Consider the following 26,716-nt stretch of genomic DNA (forward strand, 5'->3'; position numbering starts at 1 on the left):
AGATGAGAATGGAGCCTCTGCTGTGCTACCAACAGGAAACACAACAGGCGCAGAAATTGGGTGAGAAAGTACCATAAAAGAGGCAGCCACTTCCATCTGCCTTGCAGGATGTCAAGAGCCCATTACAGGAGCTGCCTGTTGCGTTATCCATTAACCTACCAACATGGTGCTCTTAATTAGGAAGGACAGGGAGACAAACCAGTGATGGCAATAAGGATTGCTGAGCCTTGATGAATATCAAGTGCTTTCGAGTGAGCGTTGTGATTTTCCTGGCATCCCCTTCAATGCTCTTCAGATCAAGAACGTCGTTCTTCCCATCTGCTTTCAGCTTCCAGGTTTTAAATATAAATTGGATTTGATGCTGTCAAGTTTTGGAGGGAATTAAGTTATAAATGGCTGCCTGCGTTGCCAGGAGCTGTCAGCCCAGAAACAGCTTCAACCCCAGCAACTGCCAATGGAAAGTCAGGATGAGATTATTGTCCTTGAGCTCCTAGCCTGAGGAAAGCACTGGTGACATGGAAAGGTGGTGGTGCCCTGAGCTTTGGGTAAATGTATTAACGTGTCTCATCTTCGGCCACTGGGCATTGGTTGTGTTTCCCCATGCACTTATTCTAGTCTCAAAAAGAGCTGCAAACCACCTTGATGGGAAACTTGCAGCAAGCCAATGAGAAGGTTGGGACCCAAATGTTTTCTGATGGCGTTTAATCCTTCTTAGCAAGATGGAGAAATAGCCACTGTAATAAGGAAGAAATAAGGGGATGAAAAAGAGCTTTTTTTCCTCCATCCTAAAGAAGGAGAAAAGAACTGAAGTCCAATGAAAAATCAAATCTCTGATGGGTCATCTCCAAGGGTTAATATCTAATATTACCAACCTGCTTGCAGAAGACCCTTGTTGGGCCAATGGATTATTCCTGCCCTTCCCAAACCATCTCTGTTCAACCTTTCCTGGATACCTCTTAAGGCAGTTCTTTGTGCCTTGCAGTAATAGTGGTGAACAAGGTGGCACGTTTGCTGTCTCAGATTCAATAGCAGTTTATTTTCTGCAGCAATGGTTTGGAAACATCAGCAGATGTTGTCCTGGTATCACAGCTCAGCTGGACAAGGAGACACCCATAGTTAAAACATAATACAGTGCCCAGTTATAATTAGTGTCACTAATCTAAGTTAGCTAGGAATAATTATAGGTTCAGGATCGAAATGTTTTCAGTTTTCTTTTTGAGCTTTTGCTGTTTTGCACAGAGAAAACTCACAGGTGTTCCAGAGAAAGCCAGTAGCATGGAATTGCATGGGAACCTTCTGGGTTGAACTGAGCAGTTATTGTTGGGTCTTTGAGTTAAGTATAAAAATATCAGACTGCTTACCCCTCCATCCTCCCAGGTGGATCAGAAACAAGTAAAATCCCTGGCAATCTGTGCTTTGGTGCTTTGGTTTTTTCCCCTCTGATAGCCCTGAATTTCCTTTAGCTGCTTGGGCTGGATGGGAGAGCTTCCAGATGGCCCTTGCTGATTGCAAGAGGTCTCACTCTCTAGTTCCTTCTTGCTGGTTGAGAAGGAAAATGAAGAGGTTGCTTTGCCCAGATCGGGTGCTTTGGGCAAAGTTCAGCTGCTGCTCTCTGGGTGAGACCCAGAGCGATGCTGAAAGGTGGAGAAAAAGGGCACTGGCTGCAGTAAGATGCTGCTTTGCCAGCTCAAAGCTGCTCAGTTTGCAGCTGGGAGAAGACAGAGAGATAGGAAACAGCAGAGAGATGGGACCTCGTGGGGCAGCAGCAGTGCCTTCTGTCCCTTGCTGAATGCCAGCCAGAAAGAACAGGCAAATCACTGCTTCCAATGACCCACCAGCGGTAGCTTGAAGTCATTACAAGGGGAAAAAGCAGAGAGAAGAACAGCTTTTTTCCCCCCCCTTTTTTTTTCCCTTTAATCTGATGCTTCACCCATTGTGGTAACACGCTCCTCTGCAATAAAGCCTTCATACTGCAGCACAATAAAATCAGCACTCCCATTAGAAGTCTCTTTACTTCTGGAAAACATGGTGCCCTTGGTGCTGGGGATATTGAATTCATCTGTATTCCTGACAGCTTTTTCCATTTTCATTAAGTGGAAGAGGATATTTAGAGCTGAGCTGGAATGGCAGTTGGTTCATTACTCAGAAGAGAACCAAGGTGTGGGGATGCAGGCTGAGGACTTGGGGTGCCTTAATTAAGTTAAATAAATCCCCTGCTTCACCCCAGTGCTGTGTCCCATCAGGAGGAGAGAAATAGGAGGCAAATTTCCAGCACTGCATCCCCAAACCTGGCTGATTTTGCAGGATGGGATCCGTTTGGATTCAAGTTATTGTAGACACAAATCTTTTTCCCTGAGTTACTGTTTGGTTAACAGAGGAAAAAAATTATATGCTTGCCTAAAAATGTGTCCTTTCAAAGGGGTTTGTTCTCCCGGTCCCTTCACTCTAACAGCAGCGGGCTGTTAATCTGCCCAGTGACCTCACAGAAGTAAATAATGCTGGAGCATGACATATATTTGAGTATTATTTTAAGACTTTTGAAGTCCTTTGGGAGGACTCTGCTGTTGGATGTGGATGAGAACAACCTTATTTTAAGCATGGGCATTAACTGTGGTTGCTCTGGGCTCTCTCTTGTTTCCATAGGAAGGTAAAGGTGCCCCCAAGCACCATGAATCACCTTGGACTCCTGCATCCCTCCTGTCCACAGGCTGCACAACTCCCCCATTTGTCTTTTCCTTCACTCTCCCCCTTTGCAGACCTTAATGGATCAGCTGGGAGGCAGCTCAATGATCCAAAAATGTTAATTTTTCAGCTCCCAGAGCAATGCACTGCAGTACTGCAGGAGATGCCAGTGGATGGATGGTGCAGATATCACCCCAAAGGAAGCATCGGGTGAAATCAAAGCAATGGATTTGAATCCCTGGGCTGCTGGAAACAATTGTCTTTATCCTCCTTAAGATCTAAATTGTTATTTCTTTTTCCCCTGACAGCCAAGCAGGGAAATAACCCCAGTGGCACCTTGCTTGCAGCGTTATCCTACTTTAAGCCAGAAGACAGACCTGTGCCACTCTCTTTGCAATGCTCACAGTGATATCCAGCATGCCCTGTGATCAGGGCCAGTGTGGGATGTCATGAGGCAGACAGAGCTGTCAGCAGATTTAGCAAAGATCCTCCTGCTCTGTCAGCTGGCATTACTGCATCACATCCTCTCCCATCTCTTGCTCAGGTTGCAGAGTGAGGGTGACACAGAGACCTTTGGGGATGGTTTATGTGCCCGTGTGGTGGCTTTGACTTGTGCATTTTGCAGGTGGTCGGCCTGGTGATGGCGTGGCTGTATTGGCAAAAGCTCGATGAGATTTATTCCCAGCTGGACACTGTGGACTTCAAGATGCTGGAGGTGCGCGATTTCAGCTTCGGAGCGTTGGACCTGAGTGGTGCAGGCTGGTGCTGGTGCTTGCCCAAGGAAGGAGGATACATCCCTGTCAATGCCATGGAGGAGGATGAGGAAGAAGAAGAGGAGGAAGGCGTCTGCCATAAGAATGAGGAGCCGGCTGAAAGCAGCGATGGAAAAGGAAACTTCGAGCAGAACTCTGAGTGAGGCAGCTGATGCTGAGTGTGAAAATATTGCAGTCTGTTTTCTCAGGTTCAGGGGACCTTTAGGGAAAAACTGCAAGGTAGCATTGGGAGGCTGTAACAGTGCAATGCACCGTGTGGGTACGTGAGCTCCCGAGAGCCCTTTTACTACATTGCTGACTTGAAGTATTTGTACATCACTTGAAGTATTTGTACATCTCTTTATTATTATTTTTTAACACAATAAATGTGACTGCTGTTCTGTTTTGCAAAGTCACTGGCACTTGCTGCGTATGCTGGTCGAGTGGCTGAGGGGGGAGAAGCAGCACTAGTGCATGTTGTGCTATTGTTATGTTCGTGTTTATCCTGAAGGATAGAGCCCCAGGGAGACCTCATGGCTCTCTACAACCACAGAAAGGAGATTGTGGTGTTGGCTTCTGCTCCCAGTTAACAGAGATAGGACAAGAGGTGATGGCCTCAGGTTGTTCCAGGGGAGGTTCAGGTTGGATATGAGGGCAAATTTCATCTCCAAAAGAGTGGTTGGGCACAGGGTGTCCAGGGTGGTGATGGTGTCACCGTCCCTGGAGGTGTTTTAGAACCATGGCACTGAGGGGATGGTGGGATGGGTTGGGGCTGGAATGGTCTAGAGACAAATCTCTTCCAACCTTAATGATTCTATGATTCTTCCAGAGACCAAATCTAAAGACCAGATAAGGAAAGGATTTTTCCCTCTTTTAACATTTATTATCTTTACTGCAGCGTCTTGGTGATCGAGGCAGCAATTCCCTTCTGCAGCGCTCAGGATATAGGAATTAAATATGCTGACTGGGATAAATGGGCCACGCTGGGAATCAAGAGGGAAGCCCAGGGCTGATGAATTGCAAAAATAAGAGTGTGTTTTCATCACAAAAAAAAAAGCCAAGAGTGAAAACCTCCCCATTGCTGGCTCAGCTGCAACCCATTGGTGGGAGCTTTGCCATCCATCAGCCCAATGTCAAACACAGCTCGGTGAGTGCAGAGGAGGAGGCATCGATTGGAGATGTTTCCCCCCAAGAGGAACTCATGGGCACCCTCAGGGCAGTGGTGGCAGCCGCATCCATCAAGTAGGAGAGGTCATTTCAAAAGCAAAAAGGCAAAGGAAAGAACAAAAAGTCTGCTCTTAAAAATGGCTGTTTCTGCTGAGCCCCCCCAGCAAAAGAAAGGCTGGAGTTATTAGATGTGCTTCATATTAATAAGGGCAGCAGCCAAGTTCTGTAACGTGGGCACCCCATGCGCTGTGCTGTGTACAACTGCTGAGCTCTGTCTCCCTCTTCTGCCTGTTTTGAGACTTTTTTCCTTTAACCAGATGAGAACCTTCCCAGCACAAGCCTGAAAAGGGCTTTTTGCATGGGGTGGTTCCCATAGATTGCATTGAAAATGGAGCTGTGAGCCAGCAGTGGGGTTATTGAATGCTTTTAAAGCAATGTGACCAACACTGTGGGATTTCTTGCAGGTAAAAAGGTTAAAACCTCCAGGTGCTCACGATCATCTGAGGAATAACAGGTGTTTGCCTTCATCCAGGCATCTCACAAGCCTTTCTTCCTTCCTCCTCCAGTCTCTGGGAGGCACTTAGGAAAACCATTATATATACAAGCAGATAAATCCAGCCTGCTCTTTGGGGCTAATTTCTGTGTAATAGCTGGGGAAAATTCATTCCTGTTATTTTTCTCTTTTCTTTCTTAGCAGATGAGCTGCTGCTGTTGTCTCTGTAGCATTTCCCAGCTGGGCAGAGCCTAGGAAGGCTGGAATGCAGTGCATAGCGGGTCAGATTCAGCAGGTTTTCCTACCTGGACTAACAAGGGATGCTTTGTAGCAGGCACTGAATGATGAGAGATACAGCGGGTGCAATATGCATGGAGGCTTGGCACCCTGTTATGCTATTCCCATTAAGCAAACAGGAATAAAGCATCAAACAGGCTTTGCTTCTGTTGAGGCTCCAGGTGATGCCAGAGAGGTGAGAGGAAAAATGCTGTTGTCCAACAGCCTCGAAACCCAAAGCAGGATTTCTCTGCTTGCTTGCTGGATGGTGGGACTGTCTGTAGCCAAGTGCCTGATGCTGCTTTGATGCAGATTTATTGATATCCCTGTTAAGAGGTCAAACAGACGTGAGCAAGCCAGGCGTTAAATAGACACAGGCAGGCAAGGGAGCGCCTCACCCGCTCACAGAACCAAGAGGTTGGTTCTCACATGCTCAAATTTGCAGGTATTTCGTGTATTGAAGGCAAAATGTGGAACGTGTATCAAAAAAGGTAGAGCTGTTGATGGCATTTAGGTTGGTTGTGTGGCTCTCAATGGGTTCAGGAGCTTTCTGCCTCTTGGCAGTGCTTCCCTGCACCTTCCAGGTAATTTCCTCACGTTCTTTGCTATCAGCCTTGTGTGAGGTTGCACTGAGCCAAAGAGCCAAAGCTGTTCTTCTCTCCATCCCCCCTCAATCAAGGCAAAACTGATAGGAATCAATAATTAAAGAAGTAACAATTAACTCAGGAGAGGCGAATCGTGGATGGTAGGGATTGGCAGCCAAAATGTTGTTACATCCCATCTGGAAACCATCATTGCACGCCACCAGGTCTGCATGGCATGAATGTCACAACCTCTCTGAAGGTCTATTTACATCCCATGATGCTTTTCTCTTCCGAAAGTCAATCGACGTTACCCAAAAATACATTTGAAGCTGGGAGCTACAGAGCTGCAGCCAATGGGCATCGATATGATGTTTGCAGGAGCCATTTCCTCCCGAGGCAGTCCGGGCTCCCACATCCATCAGCACCCACTGCAGCCCCACGCTGAGCACAGCCCTTCCAATTTCTGAGTGCTTCTGGTGAGCCAGAGGTGAGTTTATTGACGTTAACATTTGCTTTTTCTGGAAGTGAAAGCTGGTTTAGGTGGTGGGGTTTAATTGGGAAGTACGGATGCGCTCTGCTTTTTGCTCCTGCAGCACTTTAGGTTGTGTTTCCCTACAGTTCTAGTCTGCGTCGTGCTTGTGTTTATATGCAAAGACTTCTGGGGGGAAATAAAACTGCCTATGTAAAAAATGAGATGAAAAACATCCCGAGGTACAGCTTGGATACATCAGTCGGGGCCCTTCTATTTATCAGCAGATTTAACATAGCGTGCTTTTGTTGGGGGGAAATGAGTTATTGTTTTACTGCCAAACAGAGCTGTGGCAGAGCTCGTGTTGGCCAGGATAGGTGTAAAAAAAAGAATAATAATAATAATAATTCATATTTCTTAGCAATGTAAACCTACCAGGAGGGCTGTGTGTCCCCATCCACACTCAGCACTGCTGCCCCTGGGGAGATCTCTTGGGGGGGGTTCATGGGATTCATCTGCTGGAAGGCACTGGGTCAGTTTTAAAGAGAAGTTATTCATACCTGCAGCTGGGTAAGTGTAATGCTGCCTCTCTTGCCAGCATCAGCTTCCTGAATCCCCCAATTCAGCCCCATGATGTTATTTGCAGGAAGCCAAGGCTCACAGCTGATGTGTGTTATTCTCCAATATAGCCAGGTTTGGGGCATGGTTGTCCACCCAGAGCTGTTTATCCTTAAAATGGATTGGGTCCTGCACCTGGGCAAGAACAGTTGGACTAACATGGTCAAAAAGCCCAAATCTGTTAGATCAAAGGATGTCTTCAGGTGGCAATTAGCTGAGGCTGGAGCCTGTGTTGGTTACTAAAGTAGTCTCTGCCTTGGGGAAAAAAATGAGTCAATAATTCAGTAACTCAAATAGAGCTGACCTGGCCAGCAATGGATCCTTCTGGCTCCTCGTGTGCACACCTAGTTTGCTTTTTATTTTAAACCTTTTTGGGGTTGAATTGAGATTTTGCTTCCCTGCAGGAGATGAATGATGGTATATTGCCATGGATGCAGGCAGGCAGAGCGGGGGGATGCAGAGAGAGCTGCTCTCAAAGTGACTTTGGGAGGCATCGACTGGGCTGCCACTAGTAGTAACCATTCCCCCATCCAAGTCAAGTGTGAAAGACAATCACTGGAGGTCAGATAATTAGGAGATTAATTAGTGTCCATGGCAAAATCCAAATAATCTCGCATGGGGAATAAAACCATAGGTTTGTAGGAAGGCATCTGGAAGTGGAAACGTGTGCTCGGGATATGGGGAGAGACAAACTCTGCTTTGACACAACCCCTTTTAGCTGTGCATGCCCCCCAAAAAAGTTAAATGTCTGTTTAATCCCCAACCAGCCCCATTGCAACAGCTCTGTTAGCCAAGCAGCTCTCCATCATTATACAGGGAATTCTTTCTAATAATCACTTGCAATTTCCTGCCAGCAGCAGGAGGGAAGGATGGAGATATCAGTGCTGTAAAATACATTTCGGAGCTGCGGGGACAGAGCAGGGGCAGCGATGGTGCAGGTTGAGGCAAGGCTGAGCCTGCTGCTATGGGGGGAGGGCCAGCACGTTGCAAGAGGTGGCAGATCCCAGTGTGCTCTCAGCCCTCCGAGAAGGTCCCTGTGCTTTTGGCCACATACAAGAGCTTCCCATAGCAGGGGTTACCCAGCAGGCAGCAAAGGAGCTGCTCCCCGGCCTTTCTCACCACCTCTCCCCTTTCTCTGCCCTTGACTCCCCGTTCAGCTCTCACCACAAGGCAGGACCATGCTGGAGGATGAGGACGGGCTGAGCGAGCGGGGACTCAGCAGCTCGAGGAGGAGATACGACGATGAAGAAGGTGAGTGACACAGTGAGCATCCCTGCCGCATGGCAGCGGGACCTTCGGGGCTGTGGGTGTTTTGAGCCTGGCAGGAGGAAGGCTTTACAAGCTAGAAATGCTCGGACCCGCTCTCTGATTCCTTCCTTCCCACCCCAGATTACCACTCCATCTACATCGGGGTGCCGGTGCCCCGGGGATACCGGAGGAAGCGGCGTCGGCGGCGATCCGCCTCCAGCCGGGATCGGACCAGCGAGAGCGAGCGGCACTACGAGCGGCAGGAGCGCTCCGACACCGACGACGGCGGCCACGGCTGCTACGAGAGCGGCAATGACAACGCCAGCAGGACCAGTGAGTTGTCCTCTGGCTTCCTGAGAAAGCAGGAGGGGTTTTGCGGTGTGATGGAAATCGGGGTTAAATCACCCTCGTGCGCCCTGCTGCATTTCCTGCCTGGCTTTTCTTTTCGGCACCGTTTTTCCCGACGTCTGAGAGCATGAAGCAATATCTGGGGCTGCTTGTGTGATGGGTAGTCTGAAAAGATCCTCCTTGCCTTTGGGAGGTTGCATGGAGTGGTACAGCGATGCCCTGGGGGTGCAAACATCCAACCCCCCCTTTCCAGCCCCAGCTCCCTCTTCCAACCCCAACCTTGTTCCCTTTAGTCTATCACTCAGGACCTTACCCGGTCTCCATAATTCTCTGTATCAAAGATTAACATTTTGCACAGCAAAGTGTTCATTAATCTCTTGATTTATTTACATTTTCCTTGATGTCTAACCAACTACGCTGCTGCCATGTCTATGGAGGGATCTCAGCTATGGCTTTCCCCATAGAGGGAAATCTTCTCCAGCTTTTCACATGGGAGCAGAGTTGGTGTTTGCAGCCTGAACTCAGAGGAAACTCTGCAGGTGGTTTTCCCACTTGGCTCCAAGCGGAGGGAAAGAAAACCACCTCCCTCAAAGCAACCCCAGCCCTGTCCCTGGGTTTTGTTCTCCCCTCCCTCCCCTGGCCCTGCTGCCACACATGCTCCCAAGTGCTCACCTCTCCTGAACGCATCTCGCTTGATTTGGTAACTTCCCGTCATGAGAGCTGAAGGGAGAGGAAAGTGCTTTATATTCTCTGTAATCTGCTCCTTAAGCCTGGGAGTTTAACAGGCTTGAGTGGATAAAGGAGGAAGTTTGGGGGCTTTTGTGCCGCGCGAGGAAGGTTTGTTTCAACGGGAAGAAATGGGGGAAAAAAAGGACACCGTTCCAGGTAGGAGTTGGCACTGTGTGCTATTCCTCCTTTGTGGTCACGGCGGAGGGAGCAGGAGGGGAGGAAAGTCCCCATTGCTTTGGGCTTTGGTTCTCCCCGGGGTCAGCACGGGGCTGTCGCAAGTCCTGGTGATGCCGATAACTGGGATGAGCCTGGGGACACCTCAGAATGGAGCAGGGATTGGAGGGGGGCCTTCATCAGCACCTGTCCCAGCTCAGGGAAGCAGCACAGGCTGTGTTTGGGGGGATAAACACCACCCAGACCTGGGGCCATATGATTTCTTGAAATGAATGGGAGCAAAGCTTCTGGTTGCATGGGATGCATGCCCCGCTCTGGTGTAATTTGGGGGAGGAAGGTTCGTTCTAAGCCATGAAACTCAGGAAAAAGTCTGTTGTGGAGTAATAGCGGGTGGTCAATGCGTGACATGGGCAGCATCCATGGATTCCCCCTCCCCATGGGATGTCAGCCTGTCTTTACTGTACCTCTCAATGAGCCCCAAAGGCAGAGTGGGGTTTTTGGTTTGGATATGTGCTGTTGGCGGAGGTTCCACTGCTGCATTAAATGTGTGGTGTGAAAGGCTCTGTGCCCCTCCAGTTGGTGTAACTCATCTGTCCCATGCAATGCCCCACAGAAACCTCAGCTCTTTTGTGCATATAACTACCCTGAATCATCAGTGTTAATACTGAGATAGTCCCACATCTCTGGGCTCGATTTGGAATTAACAGTGATTTGCTGGGTGTAAATCAGAACAGAGAAGCTGTGAGCATCTTCCCACCATAGGAGTTGACCAAGGGAGGCACAGATCTATTGTGTGCACGATATCTTGTTTCAGTGATGTCTTGTGAGATGCAGGTGCTGGTTCCAGGTGTCTCTGCAGCACTTTTGCATCTCCCAAATGCAAACCACATCTTCCAGTACACAGCATGCTCAGGACTTGACAACAGGGCTTTAGCCCTGGTGGTGTGGCTTAAAGTGCTTAAGCAGTTAAGCAGGCTCAGCTGGACTGTAAGGGACATCCTATTCTTTCCCAGTGGCCACAACTCGGCCTTCAGCTGATCTGCTGGCGGGACAAGGCAGCGCTCCAGCAGCAACGCGAGTTTGTCCTCTGCTCACGCATGGCAACTTAATGAGCCGTGCACTGCATTACCCGACTTTCTTATTCCAGGGTTTGGGTACAGGAGGATTCTGCTAACAAAGACATTTTCATTGCTGGATTAACTCCTGCCATATTAGGTGAGGGCTAAGACCCAAGATTTTATTAAAAATACACCATTTCCACGGAGCACGGCGTAGGGCTGATTATCCTCTTATTCAAATAGCTGGGCAGCTGTGGAGAGAGGAGGAACAGCCCAAGCAGTCCCGTGTCCATTTGGGTTGAGCATCTCGAAGGCACAAAACTTCTTTGCCACCCTAATTGAGAATGAGCTGAGTCACAGGGGCTTATGGCTGGGTGATGAGCTGCAGTTCTGCTGCCCAAACAGAGGGAAGCAGGTGGAGGTGCTCACCCTTTCCTTCAGCATCCCATATCTTTACTGGGCATGGGAGGGATGGGTTGGTGGTTGGACTGGATGATATTGGTCTTTTCCAGTCAATTTAGTCTCTTTGCACAGAGATTTTGGGACAGATATACTCAGAGATTCCACACTCTTCAATAACTGGTTGGCATCTTCAACGTTTTGCTCAAAATCCCTCTCTTTTTTTTTATTTTTTTTAACCCTGGCATCCTAAATAACCCAACAAATCAATCCCCCTTTTTTTGCTGGGCTCTTCCTGCAAGGATTTGGCTTGAGTTCATCTCAGCACAACTCTTCTTTTTCCACCCCCCTCCATCAGTGTCACCGGCTGCCGAACGTCTCCGCTACATCCTGGGTGATGATGATGAGCCTCCCAACCCCACACTCTTCACAGAGATGGACACACTGCAGCACGACGGGGAGGAGATGGAGTGGAAGGAGTCAGCCAGGTAAGGCAAGCCACCCTTCAGGTCAGAAATGCATCAACAAGAGCCAACCCAAGCTATTCCTAGCTGGAAACATTGCCCTATGGAATGGGTCTGTGGATGAGTATTGCCTCAATGAGGTTAAGTACTCATCCTTTTCCCCATCAACTCGTATCACAATGACTTTGGGACAGGTTTACTTAGAATTTCCCCACTTCTCAGTAACTGATGTTGGCCCATCCAATGTTTTACTCAAAATCCCTATATCTTTTTTTTTTTTTAATTATTAATATTATTTTTAACCTAGCCTCCTACATAGCTCTGCAAATCCCCCTTTCACCTTGGCACGGCAGCGCTACCTGCGGTTAAACCCCGCAGTGGGATTTAGTCCCCCCGAGAGGGGAAAGAAAGAAAAGAGCACAGCAGGTGAGGGTTTTGCTGGAGCTTTTGCAAAGGCATCGCGGGGTGCTGCTCCCAGGGCACAAGAGACGTGCCTCAGGTCCCAACGCCATCCAGAGCAGCTCTCACTGCAATGCATGCACGCTAACCCACTTTCAGCAGGAAAATGGGGCAAAAGAGAAAGGAAAACCAACCTAATCGGCTTTGGGTGAGCAGTGTGTCTTAGTGGTGCTACGGCTGGGGCAGGGAGAAGCTGGAACTTCCTCCCAATGAAAGCAGTGTTGTTTGGAAGGCTGGAGAAAGGGGGTTCCTGAGAAGAAATTGGGATGAGGAGCTTTGAAGCCACGGATACAGTGCTGGCTTTAGCAACAATCTCTGTGTTTTTGAATGATCTGGATTTCTGTCCTCTGCATATTCCATTCCTGACACTCCCCAGTGGTATTTTGTGGCTTTATTTTCCCCTTGCATTTTCTCTTTCCAGCAGCACTTTAATGCCCCTCCTGCAGCTCACACAGTCCCAGGCTCTCCTTGAGCCATCAGAGATTCCCAGAAGCCTTTCTCCCCCTGCATCCTTCCCATCTGTGCCCTCTGCAATGGCAGGGCTCCAAATCCACGTTGTACCAGTTAAAAGTCGCAAGGTTGAGCCCTGCCAAGACTAATCCATGGAGCCTGCAGACCTCCTTTAAAAACAAAAACAAAGAAAAGAAAGAAGAAAAGGGCAGCTTTCTTCCCCAAACTGACGTCTCTCCGAGCGCTCTGTTCACAAGGAGCTGGAAGAAATCAACCACTGCTCCCAGATTTGCTCCAAAGTCTTTGGCTTATGACATTAAGGAATGGAGGCAGAAAGGCTTATTTCCAAGGGACAGGAGGAGCTTGCAGATCTTCTCCTCTCCCACCACGGGAATGAATTGCCCACATTGAATTTTGAGCATTGCTAAGATGTTAAAAAGACCTTTGCAATGCTGTGGGTTTTTGCATCCCTGCATGCATGAAGTTCTGCTGCTCTGTGCAGGTGCAGAGCCCAGCTAAGGCAAGATCAGCTCTGCAGGGAAACCTCCCACATCAGTACCAGGAGTGTTTGAATGGTGGAGACAAGCTGGTTTTGCTCCACTCTGCAACTGCAGAAGCAATGACAGTGAGATGGCTTCACTTCTCTGTTGTTTCAGGTGGATAAAGTTTGAAGAGAAGGTGGAGGAAGGCGGGGAAAGGTGGAGCAAACCCCACGTGTCCACGCTGTCTTTGCACAGCCTGTTTGAGCTGCGGACGTGTCTGCAGACAGGAACGGTGCTCCTGGACCTCGATGGTTACTCTTTGCCCCAAATCATAGGTATGAGTCTGTGGGTAGCAGTGACTCACGCCAAGGGAAGTGAAGATGGCGGTTGAAAGCCATTAAATTGGTCCAATAAGAGTTGATGCCTTTTTAGGAGGAGGGGGGAGAAGGTTTTGCAGTGAGGTGACTCTCCCTCGTTTGATGCTTTCAGACGATGTCATTGAGAAGCAGATAGAGGACGGTCTGCTCAAACCTGAGCTGAGGGAAAAGATCAGCTACGTGCTCCTCAGGAAGCACCGCCACCAGACCAAGAAACCCATCCACCGGTCCTTGGCCGACATTGGCAAGTCGGTGTCCTCCAACACCAGTGAGTGCTTGGCATCCCACCCGCACCCAATTGCATCCTTAGATCTTCAGTTAACAGTCCCTGGGGGAAGCGGATCTCAGGAGACAAAGAAGCAAAAACACGAACCGTTTGGGGCATGAAACTGTTTATGGCAGTAAGAAAAACCCCAGAAGTTTTGCCACCCGCTGAGAGTGGCAGGTCATGGAAGCTAAAAGCCAAAGCAGTGTCTGCTGAGGTGGGCAGAAGCATTGGCGGTCACTTGGCCAAGGGGCAAGCAGCCTACAGACAAATCCAGTCTGCTCCGTCACTGAACCTGCCTATTTCTGAGCCTTTATAAAAGGATATTTGTTTGTTTTCACGCTAGATTATTTACTTAGATTTAAATGGAGGTCATTTGGTGGAGCCCAGGATTTGCCAGGCTTCAGCTGCTCTCTGGGCAGACACAAACAGCAGCACCCAAACCCAAAGTGCATGTGGAATTGGCTGTCAATAAGCAATGTGTCCACCCCACGGGCATCCCGAGGTCTTAGAGCAAAAAATCATCATTTGTAGCTGAGAATCTGCTCTATCAAAGAGTGTTACTGTGCTGTTTGTGCCTGTTGCAGTTTACATGGGAATAAAAGGGAGGCATTATTTTTGGAGGGACCTGTGAAGAAGCAAGCATAGCTTCTTTAGGAAAAGAAATTGCAACCTCCACTGAGAGCACGTGAGGCTCAAGGCAGCAAAGCCTATTATTTGCTAATGGAAAAATGACTATGGGTGGAATGAATTGCAGATGAGTTCCCTGTGGTTCCCCCTTCCTCTCCATCCTCTCTTTGCCCAGATCGAAGCCCCGTTCGGAGCCCAGCTGCAGGTGCTGCCTTCCATCGCTCCACAGAGGACCTGCGGATGCGGCAGAGCGCGAGCTACGGCCGCCTGCGTAAGCTGGGGGTGGGCAGCAGGGAGCTGAAACCAGCCAAAAAGAAGCAGGAAAAGGGGGGGGATACAAACCTGAGCTGCATTGTGAGGTGGGGTCCTGCCAAACCACTATCTCTGGGCATGAATGAGACGCATTCTGTGCAGCTGTGGGATGGCTGATGTTAGGAAAGCTGTTATTATTGAGCTTTGATCTTACTGCAGGCCTGGCTGTGCTAAATAATCATCTATTCCCTCTGAAGTCTTCCTGCTCTGTTTCATTCTTCCACGTGGGGCTGAGGTTCAGCTGCACGCCATATGGGGTTTTGCTCACCCTGCTTCTCTCTCTTTCTCGTCTCCAGGCCACGTGCAAAGCCGAAGCATGAATGATATCTCAGACACACCGAGCACCGACCAGGTAATAATCCCCAAATTTCTGTGCAATGTAATGAGGAGCATCTCTAACACAACTGTCTGCTATTGGCCTGCTTGCAGATGCACTATGATGTGTGGGAGACTCCATGAGTTAAGGTCCATGTGAGCATTGCAGTCAATAACCACACAAATTACTAATTAGTGAAACAAATACTCATATTGATCCTTGTTTGTTCATGGGGGAGCTGTCCCAGAAACAACCATAGAACCACCGAATCCTTTACGTTGAAAAAGACCTTCAAGTTCATCAGGTCCAATCAGGCATGCTTCCTGTGCCATCCTGCCAACATATGGCTTGCAGGATGGAGCTTGCCATTCAGTCCTTGGAAATACATATGATGTTTTCCTACAGCTTTCAGTCTATCGTGTGTTTGACCTGAAGCAGCTGGTGGAGAGCACAAGGTGGATGTGTTTGAAGTACAGCTGCTGGAGCTGGAAGCAGTTCTGACTGGGGGAAACGTGGCATCAAGGCCAAACTGTGCAGTTTGAGTCCACTTACAGCCACAAGCTGTTTTTCTGCTTCAAGGGGGTAATGCCCCAAATCTGGCAGCTGTGAGCTAATTAGCAAGCCCAGACAGTGGGGATGGAAGGGTCCGGCAGGGATTTGCAGGGTACAATGTGGTATAAGTGATTGCCTTGCCCCAAGGGATGTCCTCAGTGGGCTTATCTGATGTGATGCAATGGATGGGAATCCCCATTTTCCTGGCTTGCCTGAGCTCTGGGGCTCTTCATGCCATGGTTACGTCTCCAAGCTTGGCCTCACCCTTTGGGGCTGGCTTTGAAATACATCATTGTGTGTCAGAAGGGATTGTGCCCCCTCTGTCTGCTTCTCTTGCCCGCTGCCATCCAGCAGGTGGCACATCCCCAAACCCAGGCACTGGCTGCAAGAAGGGAGCAGCAGGATGAGGGTGTCACAACGCATGGGAAACAGCTCACAAGAAGAAGTTTCCCAGTGCACCTTCCTAAATTAGAGCTGCAATAAAGCAAGCCAATGGCCCAGTAATGCACCCCAAGTATCAGCCTCCAGCAATGGGATGCAGGGGGTTAATTCCAAAATATGCAAAGCACGTAGGACCAAGAATGCTGGGTATAATCGCTCTGTAGGCCTGCTACAAAGGGACTTGTTCAATGTTACGTGAAGCTTAGTGGCCACTGTTAACTCCTGCTCTTGCTTATTCCAAGCTGCATTGGAGGAATTGGTTTATTATTATTTTTCTTTTTCTTTTTTTTTTTTTTTTTTCATCTTTCTTTTTTTCCATTTGGGTTTAAAGGATTAGAAAGGGAGAGCTTGCTGCCCAACTCACATGCCTCCCCTCATGCTGGCATATAGATTATAATAACACCCTGCCTCGGTTTGTATTGAACCATTTGGGGCTAATAATGAAAGAGCTGCAGGGGAGAAGAGACCTGGGAAAAAATCCATGATGGAGGTTTCCTGCTTGCATTATCCATTCCTGCTCTGAGGATGGGATGTAGGGGAACGAGCTACAAAGACAGGAGCTCAATGCACTTGTGCAAAGCACCAAGTAGTGTTTCAGCCCTGGGGGGGAGCCTGGGGCTACAGGGCTGCAAGCAGGCCTAGAGAGACGCCTGCAGGCTTCCCACTGAATCAGTATTTTTGGCTTAGGTTTGATGCAGTCAGTCTGGGGATTGCCATGGGCTTTCCTTGCTTAGACCCCAAGCACAGCAAAGCACCTTTTCCAGAACACGGAGTTGCACATTTGCATGAGGCAGCCCAGAGCACGTGCTTTCAAGTTAATCTTGGGCTTAGAAGTGGTGTTGAAATTCACAGATTCAGCTTTACGAATTCTCCCTGTTTTATTTGTGGAAATAACCCTCACATCCCCTGGGAGCCCCAGGAGCATCAGAGAGCTGAGATTGGAGCCTGCAGCCCACACCTGGTGCTGCAGCTTTAGTGTTTGTAGTCAGGGTACAAAAGAGAAGGACAGGTTGGATTTTAGCTCCCTTCCCTGCCTCATCTTCCCCAACAGCTGAAAAACAAGTTCATCAAGAAGATCCCCAAGGATGCAGAGGCCTCCAACGTGCTGGTGGGAGAAGTGGAATTCCTCGAGAAGCCCTTTGTAGCATTTGTGAGGCTGCTCCAGGCAACGATGCTGGGAGGGGTGACGGAGGTGCCCGTCCCCACCAGGTGAGCCTGGTTCTGAAGCACTGGCTGGTCTCACGACAGGGGAGGTGGCAGTGCAAGGATGCCAACACGGTGCCACTCCTTTCCCAGATTCCTCTTTATTCTCCTGGGCCCTGCAGGAAAAGCCAAATCCTACAATGAGATCGGCAGAGCCATCGCGACCCTCATGGTGGATGATGTGAGTAAATGCCAAACTTGGCCCAGCTGGGAGCCCCTCTTGCTCAGGGCTGAGAGAAGAATTCAGTTTGCATCCTATGAAACATCTGTAAAAACATGTGGGGAGGGGGGGGGGGACATATGGGTGCTGTCCCCAAACTGACCGCTCTCACGACCCTCAGCTCTTCAGTGATGTTGCTTACAAAGCCCGAGATAGAGAAGACCTGATCGCTGGCATAGATGAATTTCTGGATGAAGTCATTGTCCTGCCACCTGGAGAGTGGGACCCCAACATTAGGATCGAGCCACCCAAAAAAGTGCCCTCAGCTGAGAAAAGGTGAGCGGGAGACGTGGGGTTGGCCCCAGCCTTGTGGTTGTCCCCATCTCTCTCATTTTGGAGGTGCTGGAGGAGGACAGCCTCTTTGCTTGTCCTCATCCCCACGTGTAACATCCGCAGTAATGATCATTCCCACAGGAAATCAGTTTTCTCTTTGAATGAAGTGGGACAAATGAATGGCACAGCTGGTGGGGCAGGTGCTGGGAGCGGTGGAGGAGGCAGTGATGATGGGGAGATGCCTGAAGTGCATGAAATTGGAGAAGAGCTTGCATGGACTGGCAGGTGAGCATCACCCGGCCACCCAAAAACCCCAAAGGGTGCTGGCACCCATCAGCATCTCCTGCTGCTCACCCTGTGGCTTCCAGGGATGCAGAAGGGTGAATTCCTAATGGGAACAGGCTTTTGTGAGTTGTTCTTCACAGTTTGGATCTCATCCTTGGCTTTATCTCCGCAGGTTTTGTGGTGGCCTCTATTTGGATATCAAAAGGAAGCTGCCCTGGTTCCCAAGTGACTTCTATGAAGGCTTTCATATCCAGTCCATCTCTGCCATCTTGTTCATCTACCTGGGCTGCATCACCAATGCCATCACGTTCGGGGGTTTGCTTGGGGATGCGACAGACAACTACCAGGTGGAGTCCAAGGACAGGGGTCACTTTGGCTTAGCAAAGAGGCAAACAGGGGTGAGATGGGATGCAGTGGGTTCTACTCCCACGTGCCATGCCAACCTTTGGTGTGAGGGGTGGAAACTCATTCCCAAATCATAGAATGGAATCATAGAATTCATAGAAGCCATCTTAGATGAGTCCAAACAGGAGTCCTTAATTCCCATCTCTATCTGGGGTATCCCTGGGGATGTAACTGGAACAGCACCACCATAACTCTGGGTTTACTCTGTTCTCAGGGTGTCATGGAGAGCTTCCTTGGCACAGCAATGGCAGGTTCCATGTTTTGCCTCTTTGCTGGGCAGCCGCTCATCATCCTCAGCAGCACCGGCCCCATCCTCATCTTTGAGAAGCTGCTCTTTGACTTCAGCAAGTAGGTGCTGAGTGATGCCAGAGGGAATGGGGACTATTCATTAACGGGATGGGGTCTGACCCCAACCCATTGCATGTTCCTGGGCCACTCTCATTTTCTGCCTGCTTTCAGAGGTAACGGCATTGACTACATGGAGTTCCGCCTCTGGATCGGCTTGCACTCTGCCCTACAGTGCCTTATCCTGGTGGCCACTGATGCCAGCTTCATTATAAAGTACATCACCCGCTTCACAGAGGAAGGCTTCTCCACCCTCATCAGCTTCATCTTCATCTACGATGCCATCAAGAAGATGATAGGGGCCTTTAAGTACTACCCCATCAATTCGGACTTCAAGCCGGACTATGTGACCATGTACAAATGCGAGTGCATTGCTCCTGACCCAGGTGAGTACAAACCTTTCTCAGTGCTGGATGGGGAGACAGAGGGGGGGAGGTAGGTGCCCACAGGGGGTCCCGCTGCAGATAGATTCTAACTGGATCATCAGCCAAAGACATTGAAGGAGCTACCAGTGGGAATGGGGCAGAGAGAGACCTCATCATCCTCCTTGGGGTGATTTTGGGCAAGGTGATGGAAACGGAGCCTCATCCCATGGCCTTGGGATACATTGAGCAGCATTGGAGAGCCTGGAGCAGCTGGACCTGGATGGATAAAAAGATGGAAAGAAAGATTGTTTTTGTTTTCTTTTTCTTGGATCATTGATTCCACCAATGCTGCCAATGGAAACTTCATTCCAGAAAACACGTTGAGTCCTCTCCTGATTCTGGAATGCCTGAAGTGTATCCCAATGGGCTTTGGAGAAACTCCTGGACTGGTTTTTTGTGTGCGTTTGTTTTCCTCTTTTTCTTGCTCCTTTTCAAAAAGGAGAGGCCACAAGGCTCTGAGCAAGAAGGTCTTTTGACATCTCCTCTGGTTTTGATCCAGTTTCTTTTAAGAGGAAGAAGCTGCAATTTCTTATTAAAACAAGCTGTGCTTTGGGGGAAGCAAAGTGAAGACATCTTCCAGCCATAGCTTTCTCTGATGGCAAAGAGGACTGTAATTCAGCCTTGCCCTAAAAATGCTGCTTTTTTTTTTGCCACCAATGCCTTTATTTGCTCCTGGGTAGATGTGCAATGATCCCAAATCCACGCAACTCAAATGCTCCCGGTGACGGTCCCAGTTTGGGGCTAATGCCAGCGACCACCTTCTCTCAAATAGGCCAAATTTATTTAAAAAGAAGAAAAACAAACAATCTGTGGGGAGTATCAGCTGCGGGTGGAGGAGAAAAAGAAGGGTGACAGCGAAGAAATAAAAGGCATCCAACACCTGCCATACAAGCTGCACCAATGAGTCCATTGCTTCAAGATGAGATCTGACAGGCCATGATGGAAACAGCACTCAAATCCCTTCTCTGATTTGGTTTTGTGGGGGTTGTTTGGTTTTTTTTTTGACTCCATTCCCATTTACTCACCATGCACTGAACAATTCAACCACATCAGGTTTGGGATGGAAGCTCCGAGTGACGGCACCGTCCTTTTGGAACCCAGGCTCTCCCAGTGTTGGCCAACTTAGGCTAAGTGCAACCCCCAGGGCTGAAACATCCCAACCTCACAGAGGTTTCTCCCTTCCAGAGCCCCCACCCCGGCCTCTGCCTAGAGCAAGCCCCACTGTTGGCACCAAGAGCCACCTACACCACTCCAAACCTCCAACCTCTGGGCAATGAGGCCCTTCTTCCTCACCTTTGCTGCCCTGGGCACCGAAGCAAAGATGGATTTTCCATTCCTCTAGATATTGAGAAGTTGTGTTTATTTTCCCTTCCGTACTCTTTTTTTCCCCCCTTTTTTTTTTCTTTTTACTTTTTAATAGTTCTGATTTTTGATTATTATAACTGATTTGTACCATATTTGTCTCTGCTGCACACATCAATTTGGGCTGATTTCAATCTCAAGTGAGTATCACCTTCTAAATATTAAAGCTCTTTTAATATTTGATACTCGTACCCCCGTGGGGCTTTGGTTGCTATCTTTTTTTTCTCTCATGTATTTTACTTTTCTCTCTGCTCCAATAGAAGGGTTTATGTAGAGCCTTTACAGGTTCCTTCACCAGTTTTCTGTTAATGCTACACCACTCTTTGGGTTGTAGAAGTAATTATACAAAAGAAATAAAATTCGATTGCTGGAAAAGCAAAAAGTTATGGAGGAAAATAATAATGATAACTTATATATATATATGTTTGAATGCTGTAAAGAGGGCGGGCTGGGTTTGCCAGCACTGCTTCCTGGAGCCTGGTTCCAGCAGCCCCCAGATTCTCTGCTTCTAACCCAGCAATTGCTTCTCCTTCATTAATTCTCTGCACCGGGGGAGGCTGCAGCAAGGTGGAGCAGCCGAACTCCCACCTGACCACAGGAAGAGGATGGACCCCAGGGATTGGGGGGGGAGAGCAATCCTGGACCCCATGTAGGGCAGCACAAGGAGCTCCTGGCACCGCGGAGCTGCATCGTCCGAAGAGCGGAACCTCTCTTTGTGCTGGAGGAGAAGGTGCCGTGGTTAGAGAGGAGAACCCAGCAGGTTGCCTTTTACTGATTGCTTTGCAGAGCCACAAAAACACCTCCCTAAAAAAATATATATATAAGTTTTAGATATATATATTTACACACACACACATAAAATAACGCCCATGCCAAGCTATGCCAACAAATCGGGTGTTAATGGGTGTCACCTCTCCAAAATGGACAGGCTGCTTTCTTGGTCTTTATTTTTCCCCCCCTTCTACCCTTTGGATTGCATCTCCAACTCAGGTGGCTCCAAGGGGAGTGCATGGGATTAATCAGGGAGAAGTTACTGGGGGGTTAGAAACAGGGTGTGCTCCCCAAACCTTGGTCAGCCCTTGGGGGTTGACGGCTGCACAGGGCTTCAGAGGATGTGCTTGGCCCTACGTTTGCTCTTACGCCCCCCCACCCCGGTCCAGGCTGAACCATGTTTCTCTGCATGGAGCTTGGCCAGTTTTTAATGCAGGAACCTCTCTGTTAGCCAAGAACCTTAATAACAAACTTCTTTCCTGCAGCCAACATGACACTGTTCGATGCTTCAGTTCCAGTAGCAGCAAACACCACTAACACATCTCTGGTAAGCGGGGTTATGTGTTCCCATTGGGGGGGAGGTGTAGCATGGCTGCCCCTGGGGAATAGGTTGAGGTCTGGGGGAACGCTTTGCAACTATTTGGGATCGTGGTTGGGCTCAGCAGCACAAAATCCCCGCTTTTTTTGCCCAAATTCATGGCATCTCTGGGGTCTTCCCACAGTTATGGGGTTGGAGCAGCTCCCATTGGAAACACCCCTTCCTTGCACACTGCCATTGCTTAACTCTAATTGTGATTTTTCTCTTTTTTTTCTTTGGGGGGGGGGGCTTCTCCCCAGTACAATGCTATTAACCTCACAGCTCTGGATTGGACTCAGCTGAGTAAGAAGGAGTGTCTCAAGTACGGCGGCAGCTTAGTGGGAAAATCCTGTAAATTCGTGCCCGATTTGGCCCTCATGTCCTTCATTCTCTTCTTTGGGACCTACTCCATGACGCTCACCTTGAAGAAGTTCAAATTCAGCCGCTACTTCCCCACCAAGGTAAGAACAGCACTGACATCTGCGGGCTTTTACCCCAATCTTTCCTAAGGGTAGGAAGAATGGGAGCTGCTGGGTGAGAAAATAGATCCGTGTTTCTCTTTTACGACAAAAGGAGATGTTGGTATCAATAAGGATAATGCTCTCCGAGGTTTCAGATGCTGCTTGGGCTCTTGCGTGTTGGATACCCTAAAGCCATGCAACCCAAAGGGTGAAATAATGCTTTTTGTGAGCTATGCCCATCTGTGTGCAGAGCTGGAACGCATCAGATATGGGAGCAAATTCCTCCATCCCATTAATTGCCCTTTCTGCCCCCCCCCGTTTCCCATCTACCTCCAGGTCAGGGCCTTCATTGCTGATTTTTCCAATGTCTTCTCCATCTTGCTGTTTTGTGGTGTGGATGCCTGTTTCGGCCTGGACACCCCGAAGCTGCACATCCCCAGTATCATCAAGGTTTGGCCGCACTGTTGTGGTCTGTGCCTCTTCACCTCTCTCCCTTCAGCTTCTCAGTGCTTTTAGGGGGACATGGTGGTCCCTTTCTTTCTTTTGGGGCCAAAAACGCGGTGTGTGAGCACCTTCTGAAAAGCTACGTGGTGTTTCTGGGGGAATATTCTAATTCTGTGACTTTTCTTCCTCCTTCTTCTTTCCTTTCCCCTCTCTCTGTTCTTCCCACCTCTCACTCTGGCAGCTCCGTAAGCTCATTAGCGATTTCTCTATCTTTATGTCCATACTAATGTTTGTGGGGCTGGATGTGCTTTTCGGACTGAACACCCCAAAGCTCCAAGTGCCTACTGACTTTAAGGTAAAAAAGCAATAAATCCCTTTCTGGAAGTGTTGCTGAAAACATCTCTTCCCCATCAGTGGTGTGGGAAAGCTGTGTAAGGGCAGCTCGGTCCAGATGAGCATCTGGGGAATATTTGGGGCTGCAACACGTGGCTATGAGGGTGGATGAACATGGGATGAAATGATGCTCATGAGGAAATGGGGTGTGAGGTGATGTGGGGCTTGCCAACATTCCCAAGCTTAGGATTCTTCTCGGCCGTGGCTGCAAACTGCTCTCTCCTCCCAGCCTACGCGTGTGGACCGAGGATGGTTTGTCTTTCCCTTTGGGAAGAACCCATGGTGGGTGTATCTGGCCAGTGCACTGCCTGCCCTGCTCGTCACCATCCTCATCTTCATGGACCAGCAGATCACGGCCGTCATCGTCAACAGGAAGGAGCACAAGCTGCGGGTGAGTCGGGATGAACCCTCACGTGGGGTCATAGAATCATGGCATTTGAGTTTGAAGGGACCCCTTAATAAGGACCATCTGGTCCGATTCTCCTGCAGTGAACAGATCCATCAGTGCTCAGAGCCCTGTCCAGGGACATAGAGCCACAGAATGTCTTTGGTTGGAAGGGACCTCAAAGATCATTTGGCTCCAGAGTTCCCAAACACTAAATCAGGCACCAGATCAGGCTGCCCACGGCCCTATACAACATGCAATGGGTCATCACCACTCTGGGTGGCAGTGCCATGACCTCATTGTCCTCTCAGTGAAAAACTTCCCCCAGCATCTTCACAGGATGCAGATGCTGCCAGGGGAAATCTCTGCCTCACTGGGCCTTGTGGTGTACAGAGGGACCTCCCAACCCCCCCCCCCCCGTGACCCTCTGCACTGTGTTGCAGAAAGCAGCTGGCTACCACCTGGACCTCTTCTGGGTGGGCATCCTCATGGCGGTGTGCTCCTTCATGGGGCTGCCTTGGTACGTGGCAGCCACCGTCATCTCCATCGCCCACATCGACAGCTTGAAGATGGAGACGGAGACCAGTGCCCCGGGGGAGCAGCCCCAGTTCCTGGGGGTCAGGTGAGGAGGGCTCAGCCATGCTCTGCCCCAATGTTATGGGGACCCATCGACATGGCCTCACCCCCCTCTTTCCCTGCCCCAGAGAGCAGAGGGTGACGGGCATCATCGTCTTCGTGCTCACAGGGATTTCTGTCTTCCTGGCCCCAATTCTGAAGGTAAAACATCCCCCGTTGCCCCATCCCTGCCATACAGGTGGTTGGGGTGGATTTTTCCCCCCTGTTCGGCCCTCGGCATTTGTCCCCCTCCCCAGGAGTGAGCTGCCCACCTTCCTTGGGGTAAAGGCCATGTTTTTCCATGTTCCCAGTACATCCCCATGCCGGTGCTGTACGGCGTCTTCCTGTACATGGGCGTCGCGTCGCTGAACGGCATCCAGGTGAGCATTCCTCCTCTCCTGCCACAAAGGGACCCCATGTTTGAGCAGAGATCAGAGCATTGCAGAACCATTGTGGTTGGAAGATCCACAGCCCATCTCACTGTGCCTGCTGACCACATCCCTCAGTGCCACATCTCCATGGTTCCAGAACACCTCCAGGGACAGTGGCCCCACAAGCAGCCATGCCAATGCCCAACCAGTCATTTGGGGAAGAAATTTGTCCTCGTATCCAACTTGAACCTCCCCTGGCACAACATAAGGCCATCACCTCTCTTTCTAATGCTGTTACTCGGGAGCAGAGGCCAACTCCCTCCTCACTACAACCTCCTCAAAAATGAGGATTTTGGACCCCAGAACTTACCCATCCCCAGCATTTTCCAGCCACGTGAAGCCACAAATATCCAAACCCCTCTGTGAAACATCACAGAGCCCCAGCTGCCCCACTTGAGGCACATGAAAAGGGATTCTCCAGGCAACTGGGAGCCTGCATGGGGGGCAGTGGGGCTGACAGCTCACACCAGCCTTCATCCCATCACAGTTCTGGGACCGCTGCAAGCTCTTCCTCATGCCAGCCAAGCACCAGCCTGACTACGTCTTCCTGCGGCACGTTCCGCTGCGCCGCATCCACCTCTTCACGCTGGTGCAGATCATCTGCCTGGCGGTGCTTTGGATCCTCAAATCCACCGTGGCTGCCATCATCTTCCCTGTCATGGTAAGGTTCAGCGCTGCAGAGTTCCCCAGGTGGCTTTTGCTTGTGTTTCATTGCAAAATAACCCACTGACTTTCTGACTTCCCATGTGCGTCATCGCCCCTATTGCTGCCTTGCCTGCAAGACGTTGGGCTCGAAGCAAATCTTGACAAGTGGTGGCCCCCGGGTCCTCACTCCCCCATCTCTCCCTCTCAGATTTTAGCCCTGATCCTGGTGCGGCGGCTGCTGGACTTTGTCTTCTCCCAGCATGACCTGGCCTGGATTGACAACATCATCCCCGAGAAGGAGAAGAAGAAGGAAGATGACAAGAAGAAGAAGAAAAAGGGCAACAAAGGGGACAGCAGCAGTGATGAGGAGGTGTGCAGCTGAGGAGGTGGGGGGAAGGTTGGGACAGCATGGGGAGGGGAAGGGTCCCACTGAAACCCTCAGGGCTGAAGTTTGGGGAGAAGAAGGTCTTTGAGTTTAAAAGGGCAGATGAGTGCAGTTTGGCCCCATCTCGTTCCAAAAGCAGCCTGGCACACTGCTGGGCTTCACTGGGGCAGAGGGGAGTGGGGTTCTAGGGGGTCTCATTCCTCAACTGGGAGTGTTTCACCTCTGTGTCCTCCCCAGGAAAGAGGTCCTCCACCCGGAGCTTTGCGTTCTGACTCCTCCCCAAACGGCTCCGACATGGATCGCAGGTGAGCAGCACCCGCAGCCCCCAACGCTCACCCTCACATTGCCCCATCAGGTCCCCCATCCGCAACACCAAACATTTCCAGGTCCAGCAGCCAATGCTTCCTACTGAGCATCACTTTTACCACCACCTTGAGCCAGTTCCCATCAGTCTCTGGGCCATTCGGAAATGCTCATTTTCAGTGTATTTTCACAGCATCTTTTATGACTTTTCAACTGTTTTTTTCCCCCAGTAGCAGCAGCATCTGGAGGCCTCCCATGGGGGAATTCTGGGCTGTTTTGGGGAGCGGGTGGGCATTGTGCTCACCTCCGCATCCCCCTCCTCCTCCTCTGCAGCATTACACTCCACCTGAAGATTTCATGCCCATCATCTCCTGCATTTAATTACTCCAGAAGCCCCATCTGTGCTGTGCCCCAGGTGAAGATAGAAATGGAGTCAGACTATGAGGACACCGACACCGAAAAGCCACCGCGGGACATGGGCAGTGAGACCACGCTATAGTTTTCCTGCAGCGCTTCCTCTAATTTATATATATATATAGATATTTATATATTCATATATATATATAAAGCAAATTGGACATATTTTTCTACGTGAGACTGAGGGGAGCCGCTGCTCCCATAGATCTTAGTGCTGTCACATTTTCCTCCCTTTCTGCTGGGCGAAGGCATCGGCGCTGATGGCAAAACTGGGCTCAAAATGTGGAAATGGGCATTTTTGGCCTCTGAACCACTGCTGGGCTGGAAAAGCCAAAGGTGGCTGGGGGTGATGCTGGGGAATGTCCCAGCCATCCCATCAGGGTCCTTCTGTTGCAGCAAGAGGGGTTCTCCTGCCCATTGGGGCTCAGCACTGAGGCATAGCAGGGGATGAGGACGCATTGGAGGCTGAGGACTGGTAGGAGGGAAGGCTCAGGAGCTGGAGTGTCTGAGATGGGTATGTGCATAGGAGCAGTAATAGGGAACAGAGCTTGATCACTGCTGCAGAGAACTGGGAATGGTTTCCATAAGGAATTGAGCAGCAGAGCTGAGCGTGGCCATGCCTGACC

At 49.8% G+C, this 26,716-nt stretch overlaps 2 protein-coding genes across 3 annotated transcripts in view; both read left to right on the plus strand.

Annotated features, from left to right (window-relative positions):
* The window catches only part of LOC140262679 (tetraspanin-15-like), a 30,505-nt gene extending 26,656 nt beyond the window's left edge, over window positions 1–3,849 (plus strand). The window contains exon 12 of the mRNA XM_072357152.1: window positions 3,308–3,849. Coding sequence (XP_072213253.1) covers window positions 3,308–3,598 — 291 coding nt within the window. The 3' untranslated portion in view covers window positions 3,599–3,849. The remainder of the gene's footprint in view (window positions 1–3,307) is intronic.
* Window positions 3,850–7,953: 4,104 nt separating this feature from the next.
* On the plus strand, window positions 7,954–26,401 carry SLC4A5 (solute carrier family 4 member 5). Of its 2 annotated transcripts, XM_072357006.1 has the most exons (25): window positions 7,954–8,292; window positions 8,431–8,622; window positions 11,356–11,485; window positions 13,027–13,187; window positions 13,342–13,497; window positions 14,300–14,395; window positions 14,733–14,788; window positions 16,797–16,954; window positions 17,042–17,129; window positions 17,290–17,444; window positions 17,583–17,726; window positions 17,899–18,073; window positions 18,346–18,479; window positions 18,591–18,862; window positions 21,520–21,581; window positions 21,872–22,072; window positions 22,409–22,522; window positions 23,139–23,300; window positions 23,738–23,916; window positions 23,999–24,071; window positions 24,221–24,289; window positions 24,828–25,001; window positions 25,194–25,355; window positions 25,608–25,675; window positions 26,007–26,401. In XM_072357006.1, exons 1-25 carry the CDS (start codon window positions 8,220–8,222, stop codon window positions 26,170–26,172), a joined length of 3,420 nt encoding a protein of 1,139 aa, XP_072213107.1. In that variant the 5' UTR covers window positions 7,954–8,219; the 3' UTR covers window positions 26,173–26,401. The 2 variants fall into 2 exon arrangements, with proteins under 2 accessions (XP_072213107.1, XP_072213108.1); XM_072357007.1 differs by lacking the exons at window positions 7,954–8,292; window positions 8,431–8,622 and adding an exon at window positions 9,422–9,522.
* The last annotated feature ends 315 nt before the right edge of the window (window positions 26,402–26,716 follow it).

Source organism: Excalfactoria chinensis, chromosome 25 (genome assembly GCF_039878825.1).
Source record: "Excalfactoria chinensis isolate bCotChi1 chromosome 25, bCotChi1.hap2, whole genome shotgun sequence".
NCBI lineage: Eukaryota > Metazoa > Chordata > Aves > Galliformes > Phasianidae > Excalfactoria > Excalfactoria chinensis.

Bases quoted from the DNA above. Each gene is read 5' to 3' on its own strand.
- SLC4A5 (XM_072357006.1), top strand. From the start codon at position 8,220: ATGCTGGAGGATGAGGACGGGCTGAGCGAGCGGGGACTCAGCAGCTCG. The intron at 11,486-13,026 runs GTAAGGCAAGCC...CTGTTGTTTCAG, and splicing joins GAGTGGAAGGAGTCAGCCAG to GTGGATAAAGTTTGAAGAGA. The intron at 25,002-25,193 runs GTAAGGTTCAGC...TCTCCCTCTCAG, and splicing joins CCATCATCTTCCCTGTCATG to ATTTTAGCCCTGATCCTGGT.